Below are 19150 nucleotides of genomic sequence, written 5' to 3'. Positions count from 1 at the left end.
TTTTTTAAAAAAACACTTTTGTCTGCCATTGGGCCTCACTGTCAGCCTTCCAGATTTTCTCACTTTGCTTTGCATCTTTTGGCTGTCATAAGTAAGGGCGGGGGGAGGAGGGGGGAATGGTTATGGAAAGTGAGCTGGAGGTGTTACAAACCAGAACTGTTTAAACTGGTGGGGGTACATTCTTGCTTAGGTTTCTATCCTATGCTATGCGCAGCTGCAACCCTTTATCAAACTATGTCAAGGTCAACGGACAGAAGCCTCATCACCACCTGGAGATGCCCACATGATGATAAACACAACTTTTAATTGGATGAGCCAATTGAACTATTGGGAGTGGGAACATTGCCATTACTTTGTATATGTGATTTACGCGCCCATTTTCTCACATTCAGAATTCTCTTTTTGCTACCACTTGATTTCCAGTAAAAGATATCTTTTCTCTGATTAAAGGAGTCTAAGTATTTCTTTCTTGGATTTTGAATGGAGACCAGCTGACACTCACAAGACCTTCTCCAACCCCATGTTCCACTTCCTACTCCTTGGGGTCCCTCCCCCACTTAGCCACAGAAGGGAGTTAAAGCCAGGCAGCACATGCTACCAGACTGTATGAGGATATGAGAGCTTGTAGGCCGAGGCCTTCTTCACATCCCAGCCACCCAGGCACCTGTACGATTCTACCTGCTCCTCAGTCAGCTCCAGGGCACAGCAGCACCCAACTGATCTGTGGTGGTTGTTGTTTTTGCAGAGAGGTGCCAGCTGTTGTGATAAAATGTGGTGCAAGGCCCAGCTTTGCTACAGAGGCTGCCTCATGGCAAAGTTACGTTATTGTGCAAGAAAGCACTATTATTGCAAACCTGTTGGGGGGGGGGGTGCTCTTTTTTTAAGGAGGCTGGATGGGAAGACAATCTCAGATTACAAGGTATAACAGCTCCCCTTCCTATAAAATATACTGGCTTGTTTAGTAGATAACACCCTATTTGTTCCTTTAGGACACTTTTTGGAAAGAGTAGAAAGTTCTTGAAATGTAGACATATGATTGTGATCTAGCCTGCAACTGCTATATTTAGATTAATTAGATCATAACTACACATGTAAACCTTGGCCAAGAGACACAGAGGCTACTAACTGTGTTATAAAGCAGCCAGTACTTTGGCAAACTGCTTTTATCTGCACTTCAGTAAGGTTTTTTTTTCCTGTATTGCTTCTTCCTTGGGTTTTTTTTTTCTTTATTAAACTATAGGCGGTTCTTCTGATTTTGGATTCCACTAGTATGAGGCAATCGTTTTCCAGATCACTCATGCCTGAGGATGACAATGACCAACATCCATGGTGGCAGAATGGCCACAGAGTTTACCTTCATTTCATGCTCACCATCTTTCCTTTTCTTTGGTTCATCTCAGGCAGGGTGTTTTCATTCCACCTGCAAAATTTCATCCTATCTTTTCATTAACCTCGATGTGACTGTGGCAAAATCCTGAGCACTTTTTCCACATGGAATGTTTCCGACTAGTCATACTTGAGATGGCTTTCCTTTCCTTTTATCCTTGACGTTTCTGTTGCAATTCCAAAGAACAATACGCTGCAGAGGAAGGTTTTTCTTCTTCTGTCAATTGTGTCCGAATCTCAGAGACTGTCTGGACAAGTCCCTAATATTTTCCTTGGTGAGGTTTTTCTAAACTGGTTTGCCTCCTTCCTAGAATTGAGAGGAAGTGACTGGCATAAGGTCACCCAGTTAGCTTTGTGTCTACAGTAGGACTAGAATTCAAAATTGCTCAGCTTCTAGCCTGAAAACTTAACCATTAAAGTAAGCTGGTTCTCTTGCATGAAGATTAAGAAGTATAAAATCAGAGGCACAAAACTATTGGAACAGTTGTATAAAATACATAGGCTATATAGCAGAGTTCTAGTTTTACGTTGTGTGCCCTGATTTACACATTTGACTGATCAATAATGCGGCTTACAGATAGTCTTCAAGTTACAACCATAATGGAGTTGAGCCACCAAAAACTACGACAACCCTTAAGCAAGATTGCAGCTAAGGAAGATTAGTGTATAATGCATGTAATTGATTTTAATGTTATTTTTTTCATTATTTATGTGCAGGGATATCTTTCTGAATTTATTTTTTATTGTAAACTATAGTACTTTTTATTGTACATATAGACTACATATGTGTATATGTGGTCTATAAATACTTCACGGCTGCTTCTATTTGGTCATTGGCATGCTCTTTATATAGGTGCTGGCTCTTTAAAATTCCTGGGCACTTTACAATTTTCCATGAGGACAAGGTAGTCTTATTAATCTGCCAGTAGTATCTGTCACCTGAGAAATCTCAAGGTACTATTTGCAGCAATAAACTCAACATACTCATGAATTGATCAATCACTTCCCCAATACGAGAAACAAAGTAAGATTAAATTGGCAGCACCCCTTTCAAGAGAAAAGGGATTTTGACATTCCATTAAAAATCAACGGTTTAAAAAAGGTACATTGAGATTTTTAAACAGTCTGAATGGCCATCTGTCAGGGATGTGCTTAGCAGATTCTTGAACTGGACAGTGGGTTGGACTAGATGAGAGGGCCTCCAACCTTGCCAACTTTAAACCTGGCGGAAGTCTGCCAGGCTTAAAGTTGCCAAGGTTGGAGACCCCTGGACTAGATGATCTCTAGATGATCTCCACAATCTGTTCCTGCCCTTGCATCCTAGTACTATAGTCCATCACTTGAACTATGCACTTTAGAAGCAGCAGGCAAAACAGTGCAACATAAATTATTCACACTTCTAAGTGGAACAATATCACTTTCCTGCCCCTCTGTATCAGAAGCTTCAGTCTCTTGATTTCAGTTCCAAAAATGTGAGTCAGCCACTTACATTACATACTCATAATCAGTTTCATATTCAGAGTGCAGTCTCAGAAAACAGAAGTCATACATGGATATTCTCTGGAAATACATATGGCAACAGCGGTCCCCAATTTTTCCAGGGGTGTGTGTGTGAGAAGGGATGGTTGCGTGTGAGCAGCAGGCATGCATGTGAGTGAGCACAGCTTCATTTGCACACGCTGCTTGCACAAATGAAGCTTCGCATGCATTCTGAATAGGCCATGGCCTGGGGGATTAGGGACCGCTAATGAAAAGAGACTCTATCTCAAGGGTCTTCAAACTTGGCAAGATTAAGATTTGTGGACTTCAACTCCCAGAATTCCTGAATTAACTGCAGGAGGAATTCTGGGAGTTGGAAGTCCACAAGTTTTTAAACTGTCAAGTTTGAAGACCCCTGCTCTATCTTCTTCAGCAGAGGCCCCAGGAACTCCCAAATCCTCTCCCTATCCGGCTTCCCATAATTATTATTTATATCTGACAGTATAAAATGTAAGTGCTTGATGGCTTGTCTGCTAAAAGAAAGCAAGGTTACGGCCTACACTTGAAAGAAAACCAGGAAGCCTGCAACTGCGAAGTCCCTCAGGCAATAACAAAGAATGCTTATTCACAGGGAACAATTTGGGCAGGGTGGGGGGATGGGGTTAGAAAGCTGATAAAAGTAACGAAGAGTTACTTGTATATCTTGCAAACCTCAGCTAGAAGTTAGGAATAGAGATGGCCTGGAGCAAAAATAATGTGCATAAGTCCTGAAGCATTTCTTAGGAATAGGGACGCCTAGAGACCAATAGAATAACTGTTAAGAGCATTACTAAAATGTTTAGTAGGTGATATTTCTTATATATCCCACCTTCATGTATAAAGCTTTCTTAATTAGATTGTACAAGGCTCCTTGGCCTTTTCTTGGAGCGCTTCAATAAAAGGAAACAAAACCTGCACTTCGTGTCTGGTGTTCTTCATCAGCCTCGGCACCAGGCTCAGACCCAAATTGGGGACAACAGCTAGGCACCACAGGCACTGAAAAGTGAATAAAAAGGGTCGTTGGTCCTAACCTGATACGGCCTTTCTCTTTGTGGGAGATAGCATTCAGGATTGGGTGATCAGTCTCTGCCTGTGATTGGACTGAGTTTGTCAAAACTTTGATGACATTCCCTCTGCTGCTAGGAACCTCCCCAGAAATTGGCGAAGGAATAGTGACAGACTGACGTGTTCTCCTATAAGTATAATACACACCATCTCATTCGGAACGCACCATGAAAGGGCGGGACTGAATGCTATCTCCACACAAAGAGAAAGGTCGTATCAGGTTAGGACCAACGACCCTTCTCCATTATGGTGGAGATAGCATTCAGGATTGGGACATATCAAAGCCGGCTGTCTTACAGGTGGGCCTAGTGCAGTCCGAGTCCCTTATACAGAATGGACCTTTTGCAGAACCCTCCGTCCAAAAGCTGCCTTAGCAGAAGCAAATGAGTCCAGTGATATTGTTCCACTTAGAAGTGTGAATAAGTCCAGTGTCCGATGAATAGAGAAGGAGAGGCCCAGGTAGCCACCCTGCAAACCTCCTCCAGAGAGGCCTGGGTGGCCCACGCCGTCGATGTTGCCGTGCTTCTTGTTGAGTGTGCTGTTATCCTTGGAGGAATTGCAAGTCCCTGTGTTTGGTAGGCCTTGGATATGCAAAGTCTTATCCATCTCCCCACAGTCGTTGGAGTTACCTTACAGCTCACGGTGGAAGGTTGAAAGGAAACAAAGAGGGATTCAGACCTCCTGGAGGACGATGTCCTCTTGATGTAAATCCTCAATGCCCTCCAAACGTCCAGAGTATGCCATCATCTTTCTAACGTGTGCACAGGATGCGGACAAAAGTCCGGTAAAATTAGTTCTTGGGATCTGTGGAACCACGAGTTCATCTTTGGCATGAACAAAGGGGTCTAGTCTTAACACCACTCGATTGGTGTGAAACACACAAAGGTCTTTCCTGACAGACAAGGCTGCCAGGTCCGAAATCCTTCTGGCAGAGGTGATCGCTACCAGAAAGGCTACCTTACAAGACAAAAACTGCAAGGGAATTGACCTCAGTGATTCAAATGGGGCCTCACTCAGCGACTGCAGTACTTTAGAGAGGTCCCATGTTGGATATCGATGAACCACTGGAGGATTCAGGTTTGTAGCCCCCTTCAGAAACCTGCAGACTGTGGGATGTCTAGACAACACTCCCCCCAAGAATAGAACAGAGGACAAGGCTGCAACATGCCTCCGCAGAATATCCAGGGCCTCTTGGAGGAAGTCCAGCACCTGGGCAATCAAGACCCCAGAAGGGACAATGTCATACTTACAACACCATGTGCTGAAAGCTTTCCAGGTTGCATCATAGAGGCGGTTGGTGGAGGTCTCTGAGGCCTGGATAGTTCTTATTACTCTGGAGGAATAATTGTTCGGCTGTAATCTCCAGAAGCATGAAGCCACTGGGGCTCTGGATGCAAGATTGGCCCTGGCTGAGCGACACTCTGTCCTCTGGTATCCTCCAAGGTCTGGAAATGGAAAGTCTGTAAACCATGGCCTCTTGGGCCAATAAGGGGCTACAAGGATAAGCTCTGCTCTTTCCACCAACAGTTTCTGGATGACCCTCAGGATCAGGGCAGAGGAGGAAAGGCATACAGGAGCTCTCGTAGCCAAGGGCTGTGTAAGGCGTTTGTTCCCTCCGTCCCCGGAACTGCAAACCTGGAATAGAATCTCAGGAGTTGCCTGTTGTCCTGGGAAGTGAAGAGATCCACTGCTGGGCATCCAAAGCGCTCCAACAGCTCCTGAAACAAATCAGGATGCAAACGCCACTCTGCATGGTCAATGGTGGCCCTGCTAAGCCAATCAGCCTCAACATTGGCCACGCCTACAATGTGCTCAGCTCTGAGTGATACCTGGTGTCTCTCTGCCCATAAACAGAGCTGCTCTGCCTCCAGCATCAGAGGCCCTGAATGAGTCCCCCCTTGGCGGTTAATGTGTGCCTTGGTAGACACATTGTCAGTCAAGATTAGGATGTCCTTACCTGAGACCACGACCTCTAATTGTCTCAGGGCCAGATGGACTGCTCGAAGCTCTAACCAATTGATATTATGGTCCAAATCTGTCTGTGACCATTGTCCTTGAAGCACCCTGGATTGAATGGGGGCATCCCAGCCATGAAGACCATTTGTGGTCAGCACTAACCTGTTCTGTTCCTTGACTAGAAGTCCCATGGAAAGCGCCTCAGAGGACCACCATCTTAAAGATTTAAGGACCAACCGAGTTAATCTGACCTGTAAGAGGGAACAACTCCCACCTGTCTTCTGGTAAGGTAGAAGGAACCATTGGAGTGACCTGGCATACAGTCTAGCCCAGGGCACTATATTAATGCAGGATATCATTTTCCCCAGGAGCTTAGAAAGCGTAGCCAGGGATACTCTAGGTTTAGATTTCACTTGTCCAATTAACTCCCTGATACTCTCCTGACGTTCTTGGGATAAGGACACCTTGCAGGAATTAGTATCTATAACAGCTCCCAGATGGAGTAAGGTATTGGTGGCAGTGAAGTGGCAGAGAAGCCATGCTCTTGGAGCACCTGAATGGTGATCTCTAAATCCTCTACAGCTCTAGATGGGGAAGATGACTGGACCAGTATGTCATTGAGATAACACTGGACCCTAACTGGTATAGCCCTAAGGTGGGCTGCCAGGGCTGCCAACAGCTTAGTGAATGACCTGGGGGCTGAGGAAAGTCCAAAGGGCAAGGCCCTGTATTGGTAGTGCCTCCCATTGTAGCAGAACCTGAGGAATTGTTGATGAGCAGGGATAATAGGGACATGGAAATAGGCCTCCGTTAAATCAATGGTGGTAAGGAAGTCCCCCTCCCTAATTCGCTCCAGGATGGACTGGAGTGAATGCATCTTGAACTGCCTGTATTTCACCCGGCGGTTAAGGCACTTCAAATCCAGAATTGCCCTCCACCCCCACCCCCCCGAGGCTTTTGGGATTACAAACAATATGGAATAGAATCCCATGCCTTGTTGACCCTCAGGCACTGGCTGAATAGCCTGAATCTCCAGCAGGTGCTGAATAGCTGTTTTCATAAGGTTCCCTCTCTCTGCATTCCTAGAGATAGGACAATGAATGAAAAACCTTGGGGGCATAGAGAGGAATTATATGGATAGTCCAGAGCGGAATGTCTCCAGGACCCAGGTGTCAGTGGTTACTTCCTCCCAACACCTGGCAAACAAGGCCAGACGTCCCCCAATGGGAGGGTTGGTTTCCATTTTATCTGGGGCATCGGAAGGGATGACCCTCAGCCCCTCGAAAGGGCCGCTTATTGTTAAAAGGACAATTTCTACCTGTCCCGTCCTTGCTTTGTTCCTGCCTGGGGGCGAAAGACCTCTGGGGTCTGGGGAATCCCCCTCCTGTTTCAGGGGTCCTATAATAGGAGTGTCTGGCATAGGGAGTTGGTCTATAATCACTTTTTCTGGACTTGGATGGCAAAACCTTCCCTTTGTCCTTGGAGTCCATTAGGACCTTGTCCAGATCCTCTCCAAACAATTTATCCCCTTTAAATGGGGCCGTGGACAACCTCCTCTTGTGCCTCATATCAGCCTGCCATTGCTTTAGCCAGAGCAAGGGACGAGAGGTCACTGTTCCCCCTATTGCCCTGGATGCAAATCTGGCAGCACTCAGTGTGGCATCAGCTGAAAATTCTACTGCTGCCAATAGTTCGTTCACATGCAGGTGTGATCTGACATCGTCCAGTGGATTTCTCTACTGTAGCTCCTGGAGCCAGATGAAAGAAGCCCTGTTGAAGAAAGAGGCGGCTGTGGAAGCCTTCACTGCCCATGCTGCTGACAGGTGTGTTTCTTTGCAATGTTTGCTCAGCCTTCTTGTCCTCAGCCTTCAGTGAGTCCTCAGGCTCCCCAGGGATGTCTGTGTTGGCTTGCAGGGGTCAACATCGGGCACTTCCAGGGCCTTGGAAAGATTGCCTCCTACATTAAACCATTTCTTGTCTAGTGAGGAAGGGCTTGGACCGGACCTGAGGGACGTCCACTGTCTTTGGATGAGTGCGGTGAACATCTTTGGTGCAGGGATGACATCTGCTGTGACTGTTTTCTCAGAAAACAATGGGTCATTGGGGTCTTCAGAGGGGTCTGCAGGCTCCTGCGGTTCAGGGACTAAGTCTCACCCTGTGGCCTTTTTGGCCTTAAAGAGGAAAGATCTAAAGATGGCAGGTTGGAACAAGCCAGGGATAGAGCCTTGGTCAGCCTCGTTGAGGCCCTCATCATCGGAATAGCCACTGTCAGATGTGATGGAGTGGGAGCTTACAGCAGGAATATATGCACCTGATTCTGTATGCAGGGAAAGATCATCATCATAATGAGACCTGTGTCTCCTACTGCATCTGGATGAGGAAGTAGAAACCTCTGAGGGAGAACCTCTGGTCTGTCTCCAGACAGCTGACACTCCTTGCCTCACCGCCTCATTTAACATAGCCTGCATATTAACCTGGAACTCAAGTTCCTGTGCCCTAACTGGTCTGATTCCAGCTGACACGGGAGTAAAGGTTGCTTCTGGAGCCATTCTGTGCCTCTGATCAGTAACTGTCAGTTGCTCTGTCGCTGGGCAGATAGAGAAAAAGTTTCTGATCTCAAAAGCCTCCATAGATCCCTGCTCTTCAGCTCCCCCTATGGCCACTTCTGCTACTGCAGTCCTGTCAGTTTGCAGTTGCTTCTCTCCTCTCAATAATGGCTGTTCCTCATTTGGGCGGGAAATTATGCAGGGTGCCATTTCCTCATCATTTTGCTCTTTCCCTCGAGCCCACACTTTACCCAGCGCCTTGTCCCTGCGGCTCTCGTCCCTCTCTGCTGCCTTGGAGCCCTTTCGGGTTCCTGCAGCCTTGTCCTTTGGTTTGGGGCTGAAAAATGAAGCAATCTGTTCTGGGGCTGCTGGACTTAGAGAGCGTGATGGCTGTTGAGCCGCCCCCTCCACTCTCCTGACATCACAGCTAGCCTTTTGTGATTCTGCCATCTCTGACTCCAACGATCTTACTCTGGAGTCACCCCGATCACGCTGCAGCCTTTCACTTTCCTAAAGCTACTCTCACTACCTGTACTCTTTGCTGTAGGTCTTCTGACCCTTTAAAGGCTACTGGGGTTAATCTCAGTGTCTCCAACGGCCAAAACCACTGGGAGCCTCCCAAGCCAAAGTGCGGGAAGGAGGTGAGGATGGTATTCAAACTCCTCCCGCAACCAGAACCTTAGTACCTTGTAGATCGGCCCTCAGCCGATCCGAAGTCCAACGACCGGAGCAGAGCCCCGGCCACTTTGCAGTTTGACAGCTGTCAAAGTGGTAGACCGGTTCCAGCTTGCAATAGAATTCAGGATTGGTGTTTTTATTCCTATTTTTCCAATCCATTTGAAAGGATTTGTTAAATTTGCTAGGAGAAGAAATTAACATGTACTCCAACAAGCTGACTGAGTCATTTTCTGGGGAGGTTCCTAGCAGCAGAGGGAATGTCATCAAAGTTTTGACAGACTCAGTCCAATCACAGGCAGAGACTGATCACCCAATCCTGAATGCTATCTCCACCACAATGGAGAAAGACTGTGGTCTCTGATGTATGAGAGGACATCTTTTTAATGTTTGCAAGTGTAGCGCCTGCGTGTAAATGAAGTACAAATGTCTGTTTCCTTTAGCAAAGGAAAAGCAGCATATGTCAGGCATCAGTCTTTTCATTAGTAGAATGTAGGGCCTTCTATTTGCTTAGTTGAAAGAGATTTAAAGCATAGTAAAAAGTAAATATTTTTAATTCATGTTTTTATTTTTTGAAAAATTTGCCCAAGAATGCAAAATGTGAAGTTTCACTATATTAATTTGAGAGTTACACTGAAAATTAAAAATTACAATTATCAGCATTTTTTAAAAAATATACATCCTTCCAGAGAAGTGACAAGAATGGGACAATTCGTTTCAAACCATATTTAGTAAAGCACAATTTCAGCAGACTTTCAGAAGTGAGCCAACTCACATGGAGGGCTCTTTTAATTACTGCCAACCATTTGAGGTGTTGTTGTTTTTTTTAAGTCAAAACTGGCTTGTGTACTTACTGGCTGTGTCTAGGACTAGAAAGCTTTGGTTGGCTAATTCTGATGATGCAATAAACTAAACATTCCAGTTGGTTTTGGAAGAAGACTGGACTATTTTTCTCTTCCTACCCACTCCCAAACTCGTAGTACAGTTTTCTAGAATATAATTGCAAAGGAGCTGGTTGGCCTGAACTTTTGTATTTCATAATGAAATTGAAAACGAAACAAAGAACAGGAATCCTTGGTTTTTCCCTTTTATCTCTTAAGTACAATCTTACTAATCAAATATTGCAGGCAACTGCTCACATTTGCAAAGATCCACCACCTCAGCAGCATATCAACACAAAACACAAATAATGGTTCACACAGAAATTTCCAGATGAATTCCAAATGGTTCGATGAAGCCAGACAAGAGAAGTCTTCAAGGTTGTTTTTTTTTTAAAAAAAATCTGTATTTTGTGAAGTAGATCGTTGGTGCAGTCCTCACCCTGAATTTGGTAGGTTACTTGAAAAATGCATCCAGGAATATTAGTTCTCTCGTTTATCAGTCAGTACTTAACTTGCTTCATTTTCTCTACAGAATCAAGAATCTCTTCTTCATTAATACTGCGTTGCTCCCATTTCAGCACTGCATCAGGATACTACTGGTGTCATATCCCACAACTGTCAAAAAGGAGACAAAAGAATAAGGTTATTAAAATGATCCAGAATTACTGTAGATTCAGTTGGGGTAAGTTGCATTCTCACCTTCATAACTTTATCTGTTCCAGATGTCAGCAACCAACCCCGTGTTGCATCAAAGTGTACATGGACAACATTGTGTTTGCTGTCATGGAAAGTGGCTGTAGGAGCACGTCTAAAGGAAGCACGTAACAGGACAAAGTGAAAATATAGGAATTGGAAGATCACAATATCATATCTAGATGCAAAAAATAAGTAAATTAAATCTTAATTCAGACCCCGTGGCCTTCAGCAGTCGCTAAACTATGATTTCTCACAGTTCTAGCTACCATAACATGATGAATTATTTGGGGAACTATCATTCAGCAACATAAAAATTTCTCATCTCTGACTTAGATCTAGTAAAACTTTCAAAACTGACATTTCATTTATATCCAGAAACTGCTACGGTATAAATTGCCCCAGCAACTGGAAGTGGGTAAATTACTTACTCCTCATCTGTTATTGATTCATAACAAGTATCACAGATTCTCACTTCAAATTCAAATCCCATGAGAGGTATGGAAGAGCGCTTCGAACTGCATTTACCACACACTGCCTTTCCACACTTTCGGCAATGATGCTGAAATTTTAAAAGCATATAAGATTCACCATGAAAGAACTGAACGGAAAGAACTATCACATCAAAGCCTATCCGCGTGGATCTTATAAATTTCCCTCCCTGTCCCCAAAGCTCTGCTACATCACTTATAAAAAATTAGAAACCATATTAGTAAATAACAATCATCATCATCATCATCATCATCATCATCATCATCATCATCATCATCATACTAATGGGTTTCCCTGAAAAGTTGCTGTAAATCTTCAATATTTTTTTGCTGAGTCACACAAATTCATTTCCTTTGATGCCCATTAACTTTTGGAATGTTAGCAAATTATTCATACAAAAAGATATAAATGAGTTTCATAAGTGAGAATCAAGGATAAGAAGGACCTGCAATAAAATATAGCATGGATTACTTGGGAAAAATTCATTTTATTTTCCCCCTATTCACTAAACATGTTGAACCAGTCAAGTTTCTCAGCTGTAGCCTCCAAATCCCATAAACTCTTCCATTTAACCACCAGCCCTATTTCCTGTTATTTTTATCTCTTTAAAACACCCAATATCTTATGGTTATTAAAGCATAAAATATCTTTGAACATGTAACGGTATAAAATATTTTTGAACTACATTTCAGCAAGGTGAACCATCAGAATGCTTCCAATGAAATTTCAATACTTGAAACATGTCAACTTTTTGTTGACTTTTTGTTGACTTCTAGAACACAGGATTTTTCCAAATCGACAAGCTCCATCTTTTGCACCAGTAGTGTAGTTTTGGTTCCATAAACACCCACCTTCCTGAAATGTACTATTGTATCTACTATTGTATCTAAGGGAAAAGGGGACAATCTTCAATCATTTAAAAAACAGCATGATACATACCTGTCTAAGGCCTATTTTCTTGCTATCCCACATCTGTTTGAAGTTCCAGAAGAATGGCTGGTCACATTTCTGACAAGAGTCACTATCCAACCATTCTGGTGTCTAAGAAAAGAAGAAGGAAGGAGGGAATCCTTAAACTCAATTGTGCACTGGCCATAAATAGACATCAAGTCTATACCCTTAAGGAAATATGCTGCTCTCTCTTCACTGGGACTGGCATAGTGAATTATTTTGAAATTCTACCTTATTGTAAATCAACAATTTCTGTATACATTTGCTTACATTGTGCACTTTAGATATACTATAAAGTTGATAGCCATGAGTTCCAAACAATGGATTCAATGTAATCGCTAAGGTTTCCCTTAAACTGTTCTCTGATATATATTTTGTTTGTTTTGTCTCTATATTTGTTTTCTGAGATTTTAATATTAGAATCATAATGCCAGACACACTGGAGAATGGCCTACTATTTTCTCTTCAGGAAGTTGACTGTAAAAATCTAAAATATCTTCCATTGTTGCATATGAATATATGTCCCTTGAGCCAATTTTATTCCTCCCTAATAAAATCTTGAGTATAAATTGCAGCAATTTCCTCTGTAGGAATACGGCAAAATTTATATCATTTAGAAGAGGGGATATGTGCTACTCTTGAATATCTGTTAAAAATGCCATACACACAAACACACACACACACATACAAACATACATACATACATATATATGTTTTCGCAGATTTTCACGGGTACAGGTATGTAGGTCTAGGTGTGTTTGGGTCTTTTCCTGTGTAAGATTAAGAGTATCTTGGCGATGTTTTGATGAAGTCCCACTCGAAACGTTGCCAAGATACTCTTAATCTTACACGGGAAAAGACCCGAACACACTTAGACCTACATATATATATATAATTATGTCAATTTACAGCATTTATATTAGCATGTAATCATGAAAATATGCCTAACTTTGTAAACTGCATCATTTGTATACTTACAAATGTACGCAATTGAGATAAATAAATAAAAACAACAAATTAAGTGAATCATCCAGATGACTTTGAATACAGTGGAATTAGTATATCATTATTTTGAGGAGATACACAAACATGAATTTTGTCCATTGCATTTGAAGTTTGTTAAATTAAGGTTTTACTGTATGGATTTTCTCAAATACCAAACTAAAGAGCTGGCTGCCTGCATTAACAACTTTAGACCAGCTTCTAAGAGAAACAAATACGTCTATCCAGCACCATATTGAATTATATTCAATATATATGTAGAGAGGTAGTTTCAATGATATGTGTACTTATGAGTGAGAGAGAAAGCACTGGATTTATATTACTCCTAACAGCAACGGTCCTACACAGCACCAAAGGCTGGGAGGGGCAATTCATTCATTGGATAGCAATAGAATTTAGACTTTACAGCCCTATCTAAGTGGTTTACAGAGTCAGCATATTGCCCCCAACACTCTGGGTCCTCATTTTGCCCACCTCGGAAGGATGGAAGGCTGAGTCAACCTTGAGCCGGTGAGATTTGAACTGCCAAATTGCAGTCAGCTGGCAGTCAGCAGAAGTAGCCCAATATGGAGATATTCTTCTTTCTCTCAAATTAAGAGTGGAAATCTTTTCTATTATTACCCTTAAACTTCCCAGGCTTGCAAAACAGTCCCAAAATTTTTGGTGCCATTTGATAAAGTTTTCCAAATAGGAATGGAAGCAGATGTCTTCCAGCAGCATTTTTAGTCTGACCTTCCAAATTAAGTCCCTGACCTAGTCCAAGGCATCTGAAGGGTACCAGGCTGAGGTGACAGTAGTGAAGCAGCCCCCAACAGGAAAACACAATGTTATTATATTGAGTTTTCAGGCAGTCACCTTTGGCTTAAATGGCTTTTTGATGCATCTTTTGAAGATTATGTAAGTGATAACTTCCCTGATCAGAGAAAGAGGAAGAACTGACTGGATACCTCTTGCCTCTCAACATCCATATTCCAGACCACGATTCTGCCATCTGCCCCACAAGAGATGAGTTGCCGAGTGTGATGGGAATAAGAGAGGGACTGAACTTTATCACTGCAGACCACACAGAGTAAAATAAAAACAGTGTTAGGAATCATTCGTGAATAGGATCAGTAACTGGAACATGCAAGTTTCCTCCATCTCTCTTGTCTGTCACACATACAAAATCTGAAATCTCCCTCCATGTCCTGCCTTTATGCACAGCAAAATTAGAATAGAATAGAATAGAATAGAATAACAGAGTTGGAAGGGACCTTGGAGGTCTTCTAGTCCAACCCCACACTTAGGCAGGAAACCCTACACCACTTCAGACAAATGGTTATCCAACATCTTTTTAAAAACTTTTCCAGTGTTGGAGCATTCACAACTTTTGGAGGCAAGGTGTTCCACTGATTAATTGTCCACGCTGTCAAGAAATTTATCCTTAGTTCTAAGTTGCTTCTTTCCTTGATTAGTTTCCACCCACAGCTTCTTGTCCTCCTCAGGTGTTTTGGAGAATAGCTTGACTCCCTCTTCTTTGTGGCAGCCCCTGAGATATTGGAACCCTGCTATCATTCTTCCCTAGTCCTTTTCATTGAGAGCCACAACATATGATATAAATGCCACAACATATGATATTGAGAGCAATATCATATGTTTTGGCATTTATTTGGGAAAGTGTTATAATTTCAGCATACTGCTCCATAACCTGACCATTTCTCTAACAAGTAATGATATCTATCATTCTTTGAAACAGGAAAGACAGGATTTTTCTGTGATTTAATAGAACCCGGAGATTCACCAATTAGAACCAGATGCAAAGTCACCATTTGAGAGAGATCCCAATTGTGTAATTTAGACTTTAAAAACTAAACTGATCAAACAATAAGGAACTTACTCCACTCCAGACATCTGTATGTAGATCCCGCTATATTTCAATTTATACTTTATTATTATTATACTTTAATAATCTTATATAACTCAACTGTTATACATTCTTTTTAAAAATTAGCCATAATCTGAAGATAGTATGACCTCAAGTGGTGTCTGCCTCTAAATTCTATTTCATTAATAAAAGATAATGGGATTATTTCAGTGAAATGCCTGGCTTAACTTTCAAAAATAAATGTTTGTGTCATATTTGCACATCAGCATTCCTGGGAATCCCTGAAGATATTATTGTATTTTCACGATCAATATCTTTTTTCAGGTAACAGGCCCTATTGAGAGACTTCATTCAGTGTTTTTGGATGTCAACAATAATTAAATGTCCATAATCTCATGAAATCTCTCATAGAAAGCTGATTCTTTGCAGCATCCCAGGCACTATAGTGATTCAGAGTTTGAAAGAAGCCCAAGTGGCCTTCGGTTTATTTTGCCTGGTTTGTGTTAATGTGAAACAAGATTATTTCATTTTCACTTGCTAGAAACGTATCGGGGCACACTGTTTCATCTCATGCATTCTGAAAAATTTCAGTTTAAACGCAGTTCTGAATGAGATACTTCTTAGGTGTACACAACATTTTAGGACTGGGATAATAAGAGTAAGACTATAGAAAGAAGCACCTAGTGCTCATTTTGTACCTGTGTCCTTGGAGTTCGATGGCTGTTCCTTTTCTTCCTCCAATATCCCACATAATGATGGAATGATCAGAACTGCCTGAAAATAAGACACGCTGCACAGGGTCCCAACACAGGGCACTGATTCCACCTGATGAGGACGGGGTGGGGGTGGAGGAAGAAATGAAGCATGAAGATTTGTATTAGCCACATATAATTATTTTTGAGTAATTAAAGATCTGTTATTTTCTATAAGGCATTAGAACCCAGGCAGACAATACAGACCACCTCACTAGTTGCACTAAGGCAGAAAAAAAATCCATGGAAGCTGACTCAGTGACTTGAGGTGGTTACTCCTCCTGCCTCAGCCTACTTCACAAAGTTGCTGTTGAGCATTACTCCCATTTAATTAATTTATCTGTGTATTGAATGTCAACAAATGGAGTGGGTTTCACTTTACCTTCTGGACAACTACTATTAGCATGAGGAAAAATATTCACAGCTCTGGATCCTGGATGTGGATACCTGCCATTCCCTAGCCTGCTAGGGCATACCTCAAAGAGAATGGCCCAGCCACTGCTACACTCCAGTGCTTCTCCCTGAAATTTCAATCTCTTGTGAAGAAATTTCCCTCTGAGTAGCTACTGCCTTTGAGACCATGCGCTCCAGGTAGCATCTGTTCACCTAATGTGGGCTAGCAGAGAGGGTGTGCTAGCTAGAAGATCTCATTGGCCAGAAATGAGCCCTTTCTGTAATGGATCCTTCTGGGGTAGTAGCCAGGCGATGTTGTTCCCTGTCCTTTTTTTCCCCTTTGATACTCTAATTTTGTGTCCCATAAAAAGAAGATGACTATTGGAAAGAAAGATAGCTTTTAGAAGTCTGGTTCAATCAATTCTAGAGATTGCTGGAAATTGGCTCTGTGGCTACAGATTAAGCCCTTCTACATTAAGCCACTGCCTTTCCTAGCCTCTTCTCCTTTTCTCCCACAACTGATGCCTACAGGCACTCAACTTCCCCTAACCTTCCCAACCTTTGTTTCATATTGGAAATACCTGGTTGTGAGTCAAAGTCTGCAGGAAGCCCTTCAGCATTTATGAGAAAAACCATCTCAAGTAATGCCAGAAAGACACTTCTGGGGCTGAAAATAACAAGGTATTCTAAATAGCCACAACATGCAGACAAATTATATTGAAAAGATTTTTCATGGAACTTTGAACCTCAGGATTACATCCATCCTTCCATCTGTCTATTTCTAATTTAGGTACTGCTCGTCTTGCTCTCAGAGTGATTCTTTCTTGTAGCGTGTGTTTCACCTCCCTTTATGCTGATCCTAGAAAAGTCAGAGCGATTCAAGACCATACCTGTGTGTCCTCTGAAAGTTGTTATGAGGCTGCTATTTTCTTGTTCTAGTTTAAGGATGGTCACTTGCCCAGAATGATCACCAATAAAAACATTCCGGGTCTCCACATCAAATCTGGAAAAAGAGGGGTTCAGGAAACCGACAACACTACAAAAGTCTCTCCCCACTTTTCAGTGCTTGCACGGACTGAACCTTTCCCCCCCAACAGCCATCCCCAAAGAAGCCAACGTTTACTCTCAGGGCTTCTAGCAAGAGGCAGCACCTCAAGTGGAAAACACCTCATATTTCCCCTCTCAATATAGTAGAAGATAACAAAACAAAAACGTTGCTTTTATCACTGAAACTGAATGTTTTGTCCTATATCTCTACCAGCTAAGAACTGCCTCCTGAAGGGGAGCAGCGAAGGTCTCTCAGCCCAGAGAAGGAGAACTATGCTCTGGATTTACATTTCTTCCGATATTAGGGTATTCATGTTCTGTGAAACAAACAAGTTTCTACTCGGACTATAATACAGGTAGTTCTCAACTTACAGCCATTCATTTAGTGACCGTTCAAGGCTAAAATGGAACTGAAAAAAAATGACTTAAGTCCATTTTCCACATTTACAATTGTGCAGCATCACTATGGTCAAAATTGGGACACTGGACAACTGGCTCATATTTATGACGGTCGCAGTGCCTCGGGGTCATGTGAACACCTTTTGCGATCTTCTCACAAACAAAATTCATGGGGGAGCCGGATTGACTTAACAACTGTGTTACTAACTTAACAGCTGCAATGATTCACTTAACAACTGCGACAAGAAAGGTTGTAAAATGAGGCAAAACTCACTTAACAACTGTCTTACTTAGCAATGGAAACTTTGGCCTTAGTTGTGAGATTGTAAGTTGGGGACTACCTGTACTTTCATTGCTGGCAAACCCAGGTTTTGTTAAGCAAATCAGATTCAAATCCATTTCCTTGTGAAATCCAATGATTCATCTTATTCCCCTCAGCAAACGGTTCTTTGACATGGGTGGAGCTCAGTGGTGGGATTCAATTTTTTTACTACCGGTTCTGTGAGCGTGGCTTGGGAGGGGTGTAGCAGGGGAAGGATCCTGTAAAATCTCCAGTCAGAGGTGGGATTTGCCGGTTCTCCAAACTACTCAAAATTCCCGCTCCTGGTTCTCCAGAACTGGTCAGAACCTGCTGAATAATAGCACCTCTGGTGGAGCTCTCTCTGCAGATGTCAGTTAGGTAGAACTCATCTGCTGTAGACATGAGAGTTATTCTCCCGCCAGTCTTACTTTTCTCTCATTCCGGTTGAATAAGGGGGAAAGCCACCTTGATTTCATATGCACTGGTGTATAGATAAAATCCAACTACACCTTCCAAGGCATGACCCAAATATACTAGTACATCAAACTTGGAAAAAAAAATATAGGAATCGTTTCACTTATTCAAACCCACCCGTACTTGCCCTGCAATCAGATGACACATTCCCAATCAGCAACTGTTGCATTTCTAGTTCCTAAAATATTCAGTATTTCAAAATACTGCAGAGGAACCAATGCAAGGTATTTATGGGCTGTTAAATCAGCATTAATAACTACAGTGTGCCGGAAAGATAAAATCAGTTTCTAATTTCAAGGCATAAATTTACACAGTCAGTGCTTATTTTGTTATGAAATGGCAGGTTGAAAAAGCCTTAAAATTGTATGTGCTGCTGCTATTTCTGGAAAGGATACTGTAACCCGCACGCGCCTGCACTAATCCGGTAACTGCCAAGCCGCTGGCCACTTTCAGAGCAATGCCAAGTAAAGTATTTATCCTGCCCAATGCTCAGGAGCCATTCCATTTCCAAAACGAAAAGGACCATCATCACTCTGCTCTGATGAGCTGGAAGAGGAAGAATAAGGTGGTTAATATCATACACGAGAGCTTTTCTATCCAAGAAATATATTACTTCCAAATTACATTTGTGTTAGTTAAAAGTTTATTGTGATCCTGAAGTAGCCTTCTTCCATTTCTGCTACTGTCGCGTATTCCTTCAAGTTGCCCAAATGACCTCAAAGGAATGCAAATATTATGGAGCTGCAGCATCGCGT

General features: G+C 42.4%; 1 protein-coding gene across 2 annotated transcripts in view; it reads right to left on the bottom strand.

The window, feature by feature from the left end:
- Positions 1-9695: 9695 nt before the first annotated feature.
- Positions 9696-19150, bottom strand: part of WDFY2 (WD repeat and FYVE domain containing 2) — a 54042-nt gene continuing 44587 nt past the window's right edge. For both annotated transcript variants that reach the window (XM_026710344.2, XM_087918104.1), the window contains 8 exons: positions 18791-18941; positions 17065-17177; positions 15728-15854; positions 14113-14218; positions 12152-12253; positions 11152-11282; positions 10727-10835; positions 9696-10642 (listed from right to left, as the gene is read on the bottom strand). In XM_026710344.2, coding sequence (XP_026566129.1) covers positions 10613-10642; positions 10727-10835; positions 11152-11282; positions 12152-12253; positions 14113-14218; positions 15728-15854; positions 17065-17177; positions 18791-18941 — 869 coding nt within the window. In that variant the 3' untranslated portion in view covers positions 9696-10612. The remainder of the gene's footprint in view (positions 10643-10726; positions 10836-11151; positions 11283-12151; positions 12254-14112; positions 14219-15727; positions 15855-17064; positions 17178-18790; positions 18942-19150) is intronic.

Source organism: Pseudonaja textilis, chromosome 1, assembly GCF_049901715.1.
Source record: "Pseudonaja textilis isolate UNSWEBS1 chromosome 1, rPseTex1.2, whole genome shotgun sequence".
NCBI lineage: Eukaryota > Metazoa > Chordata > Lepidosauria > Squamata > Elapidae > Pseudonaja > Pseudonaja textilis.
The sequence above is the reverse complement of the archived record's forward strand: the minus strand, read 5'-3'. Positions and strand labels throughout refer to the sequence as shown.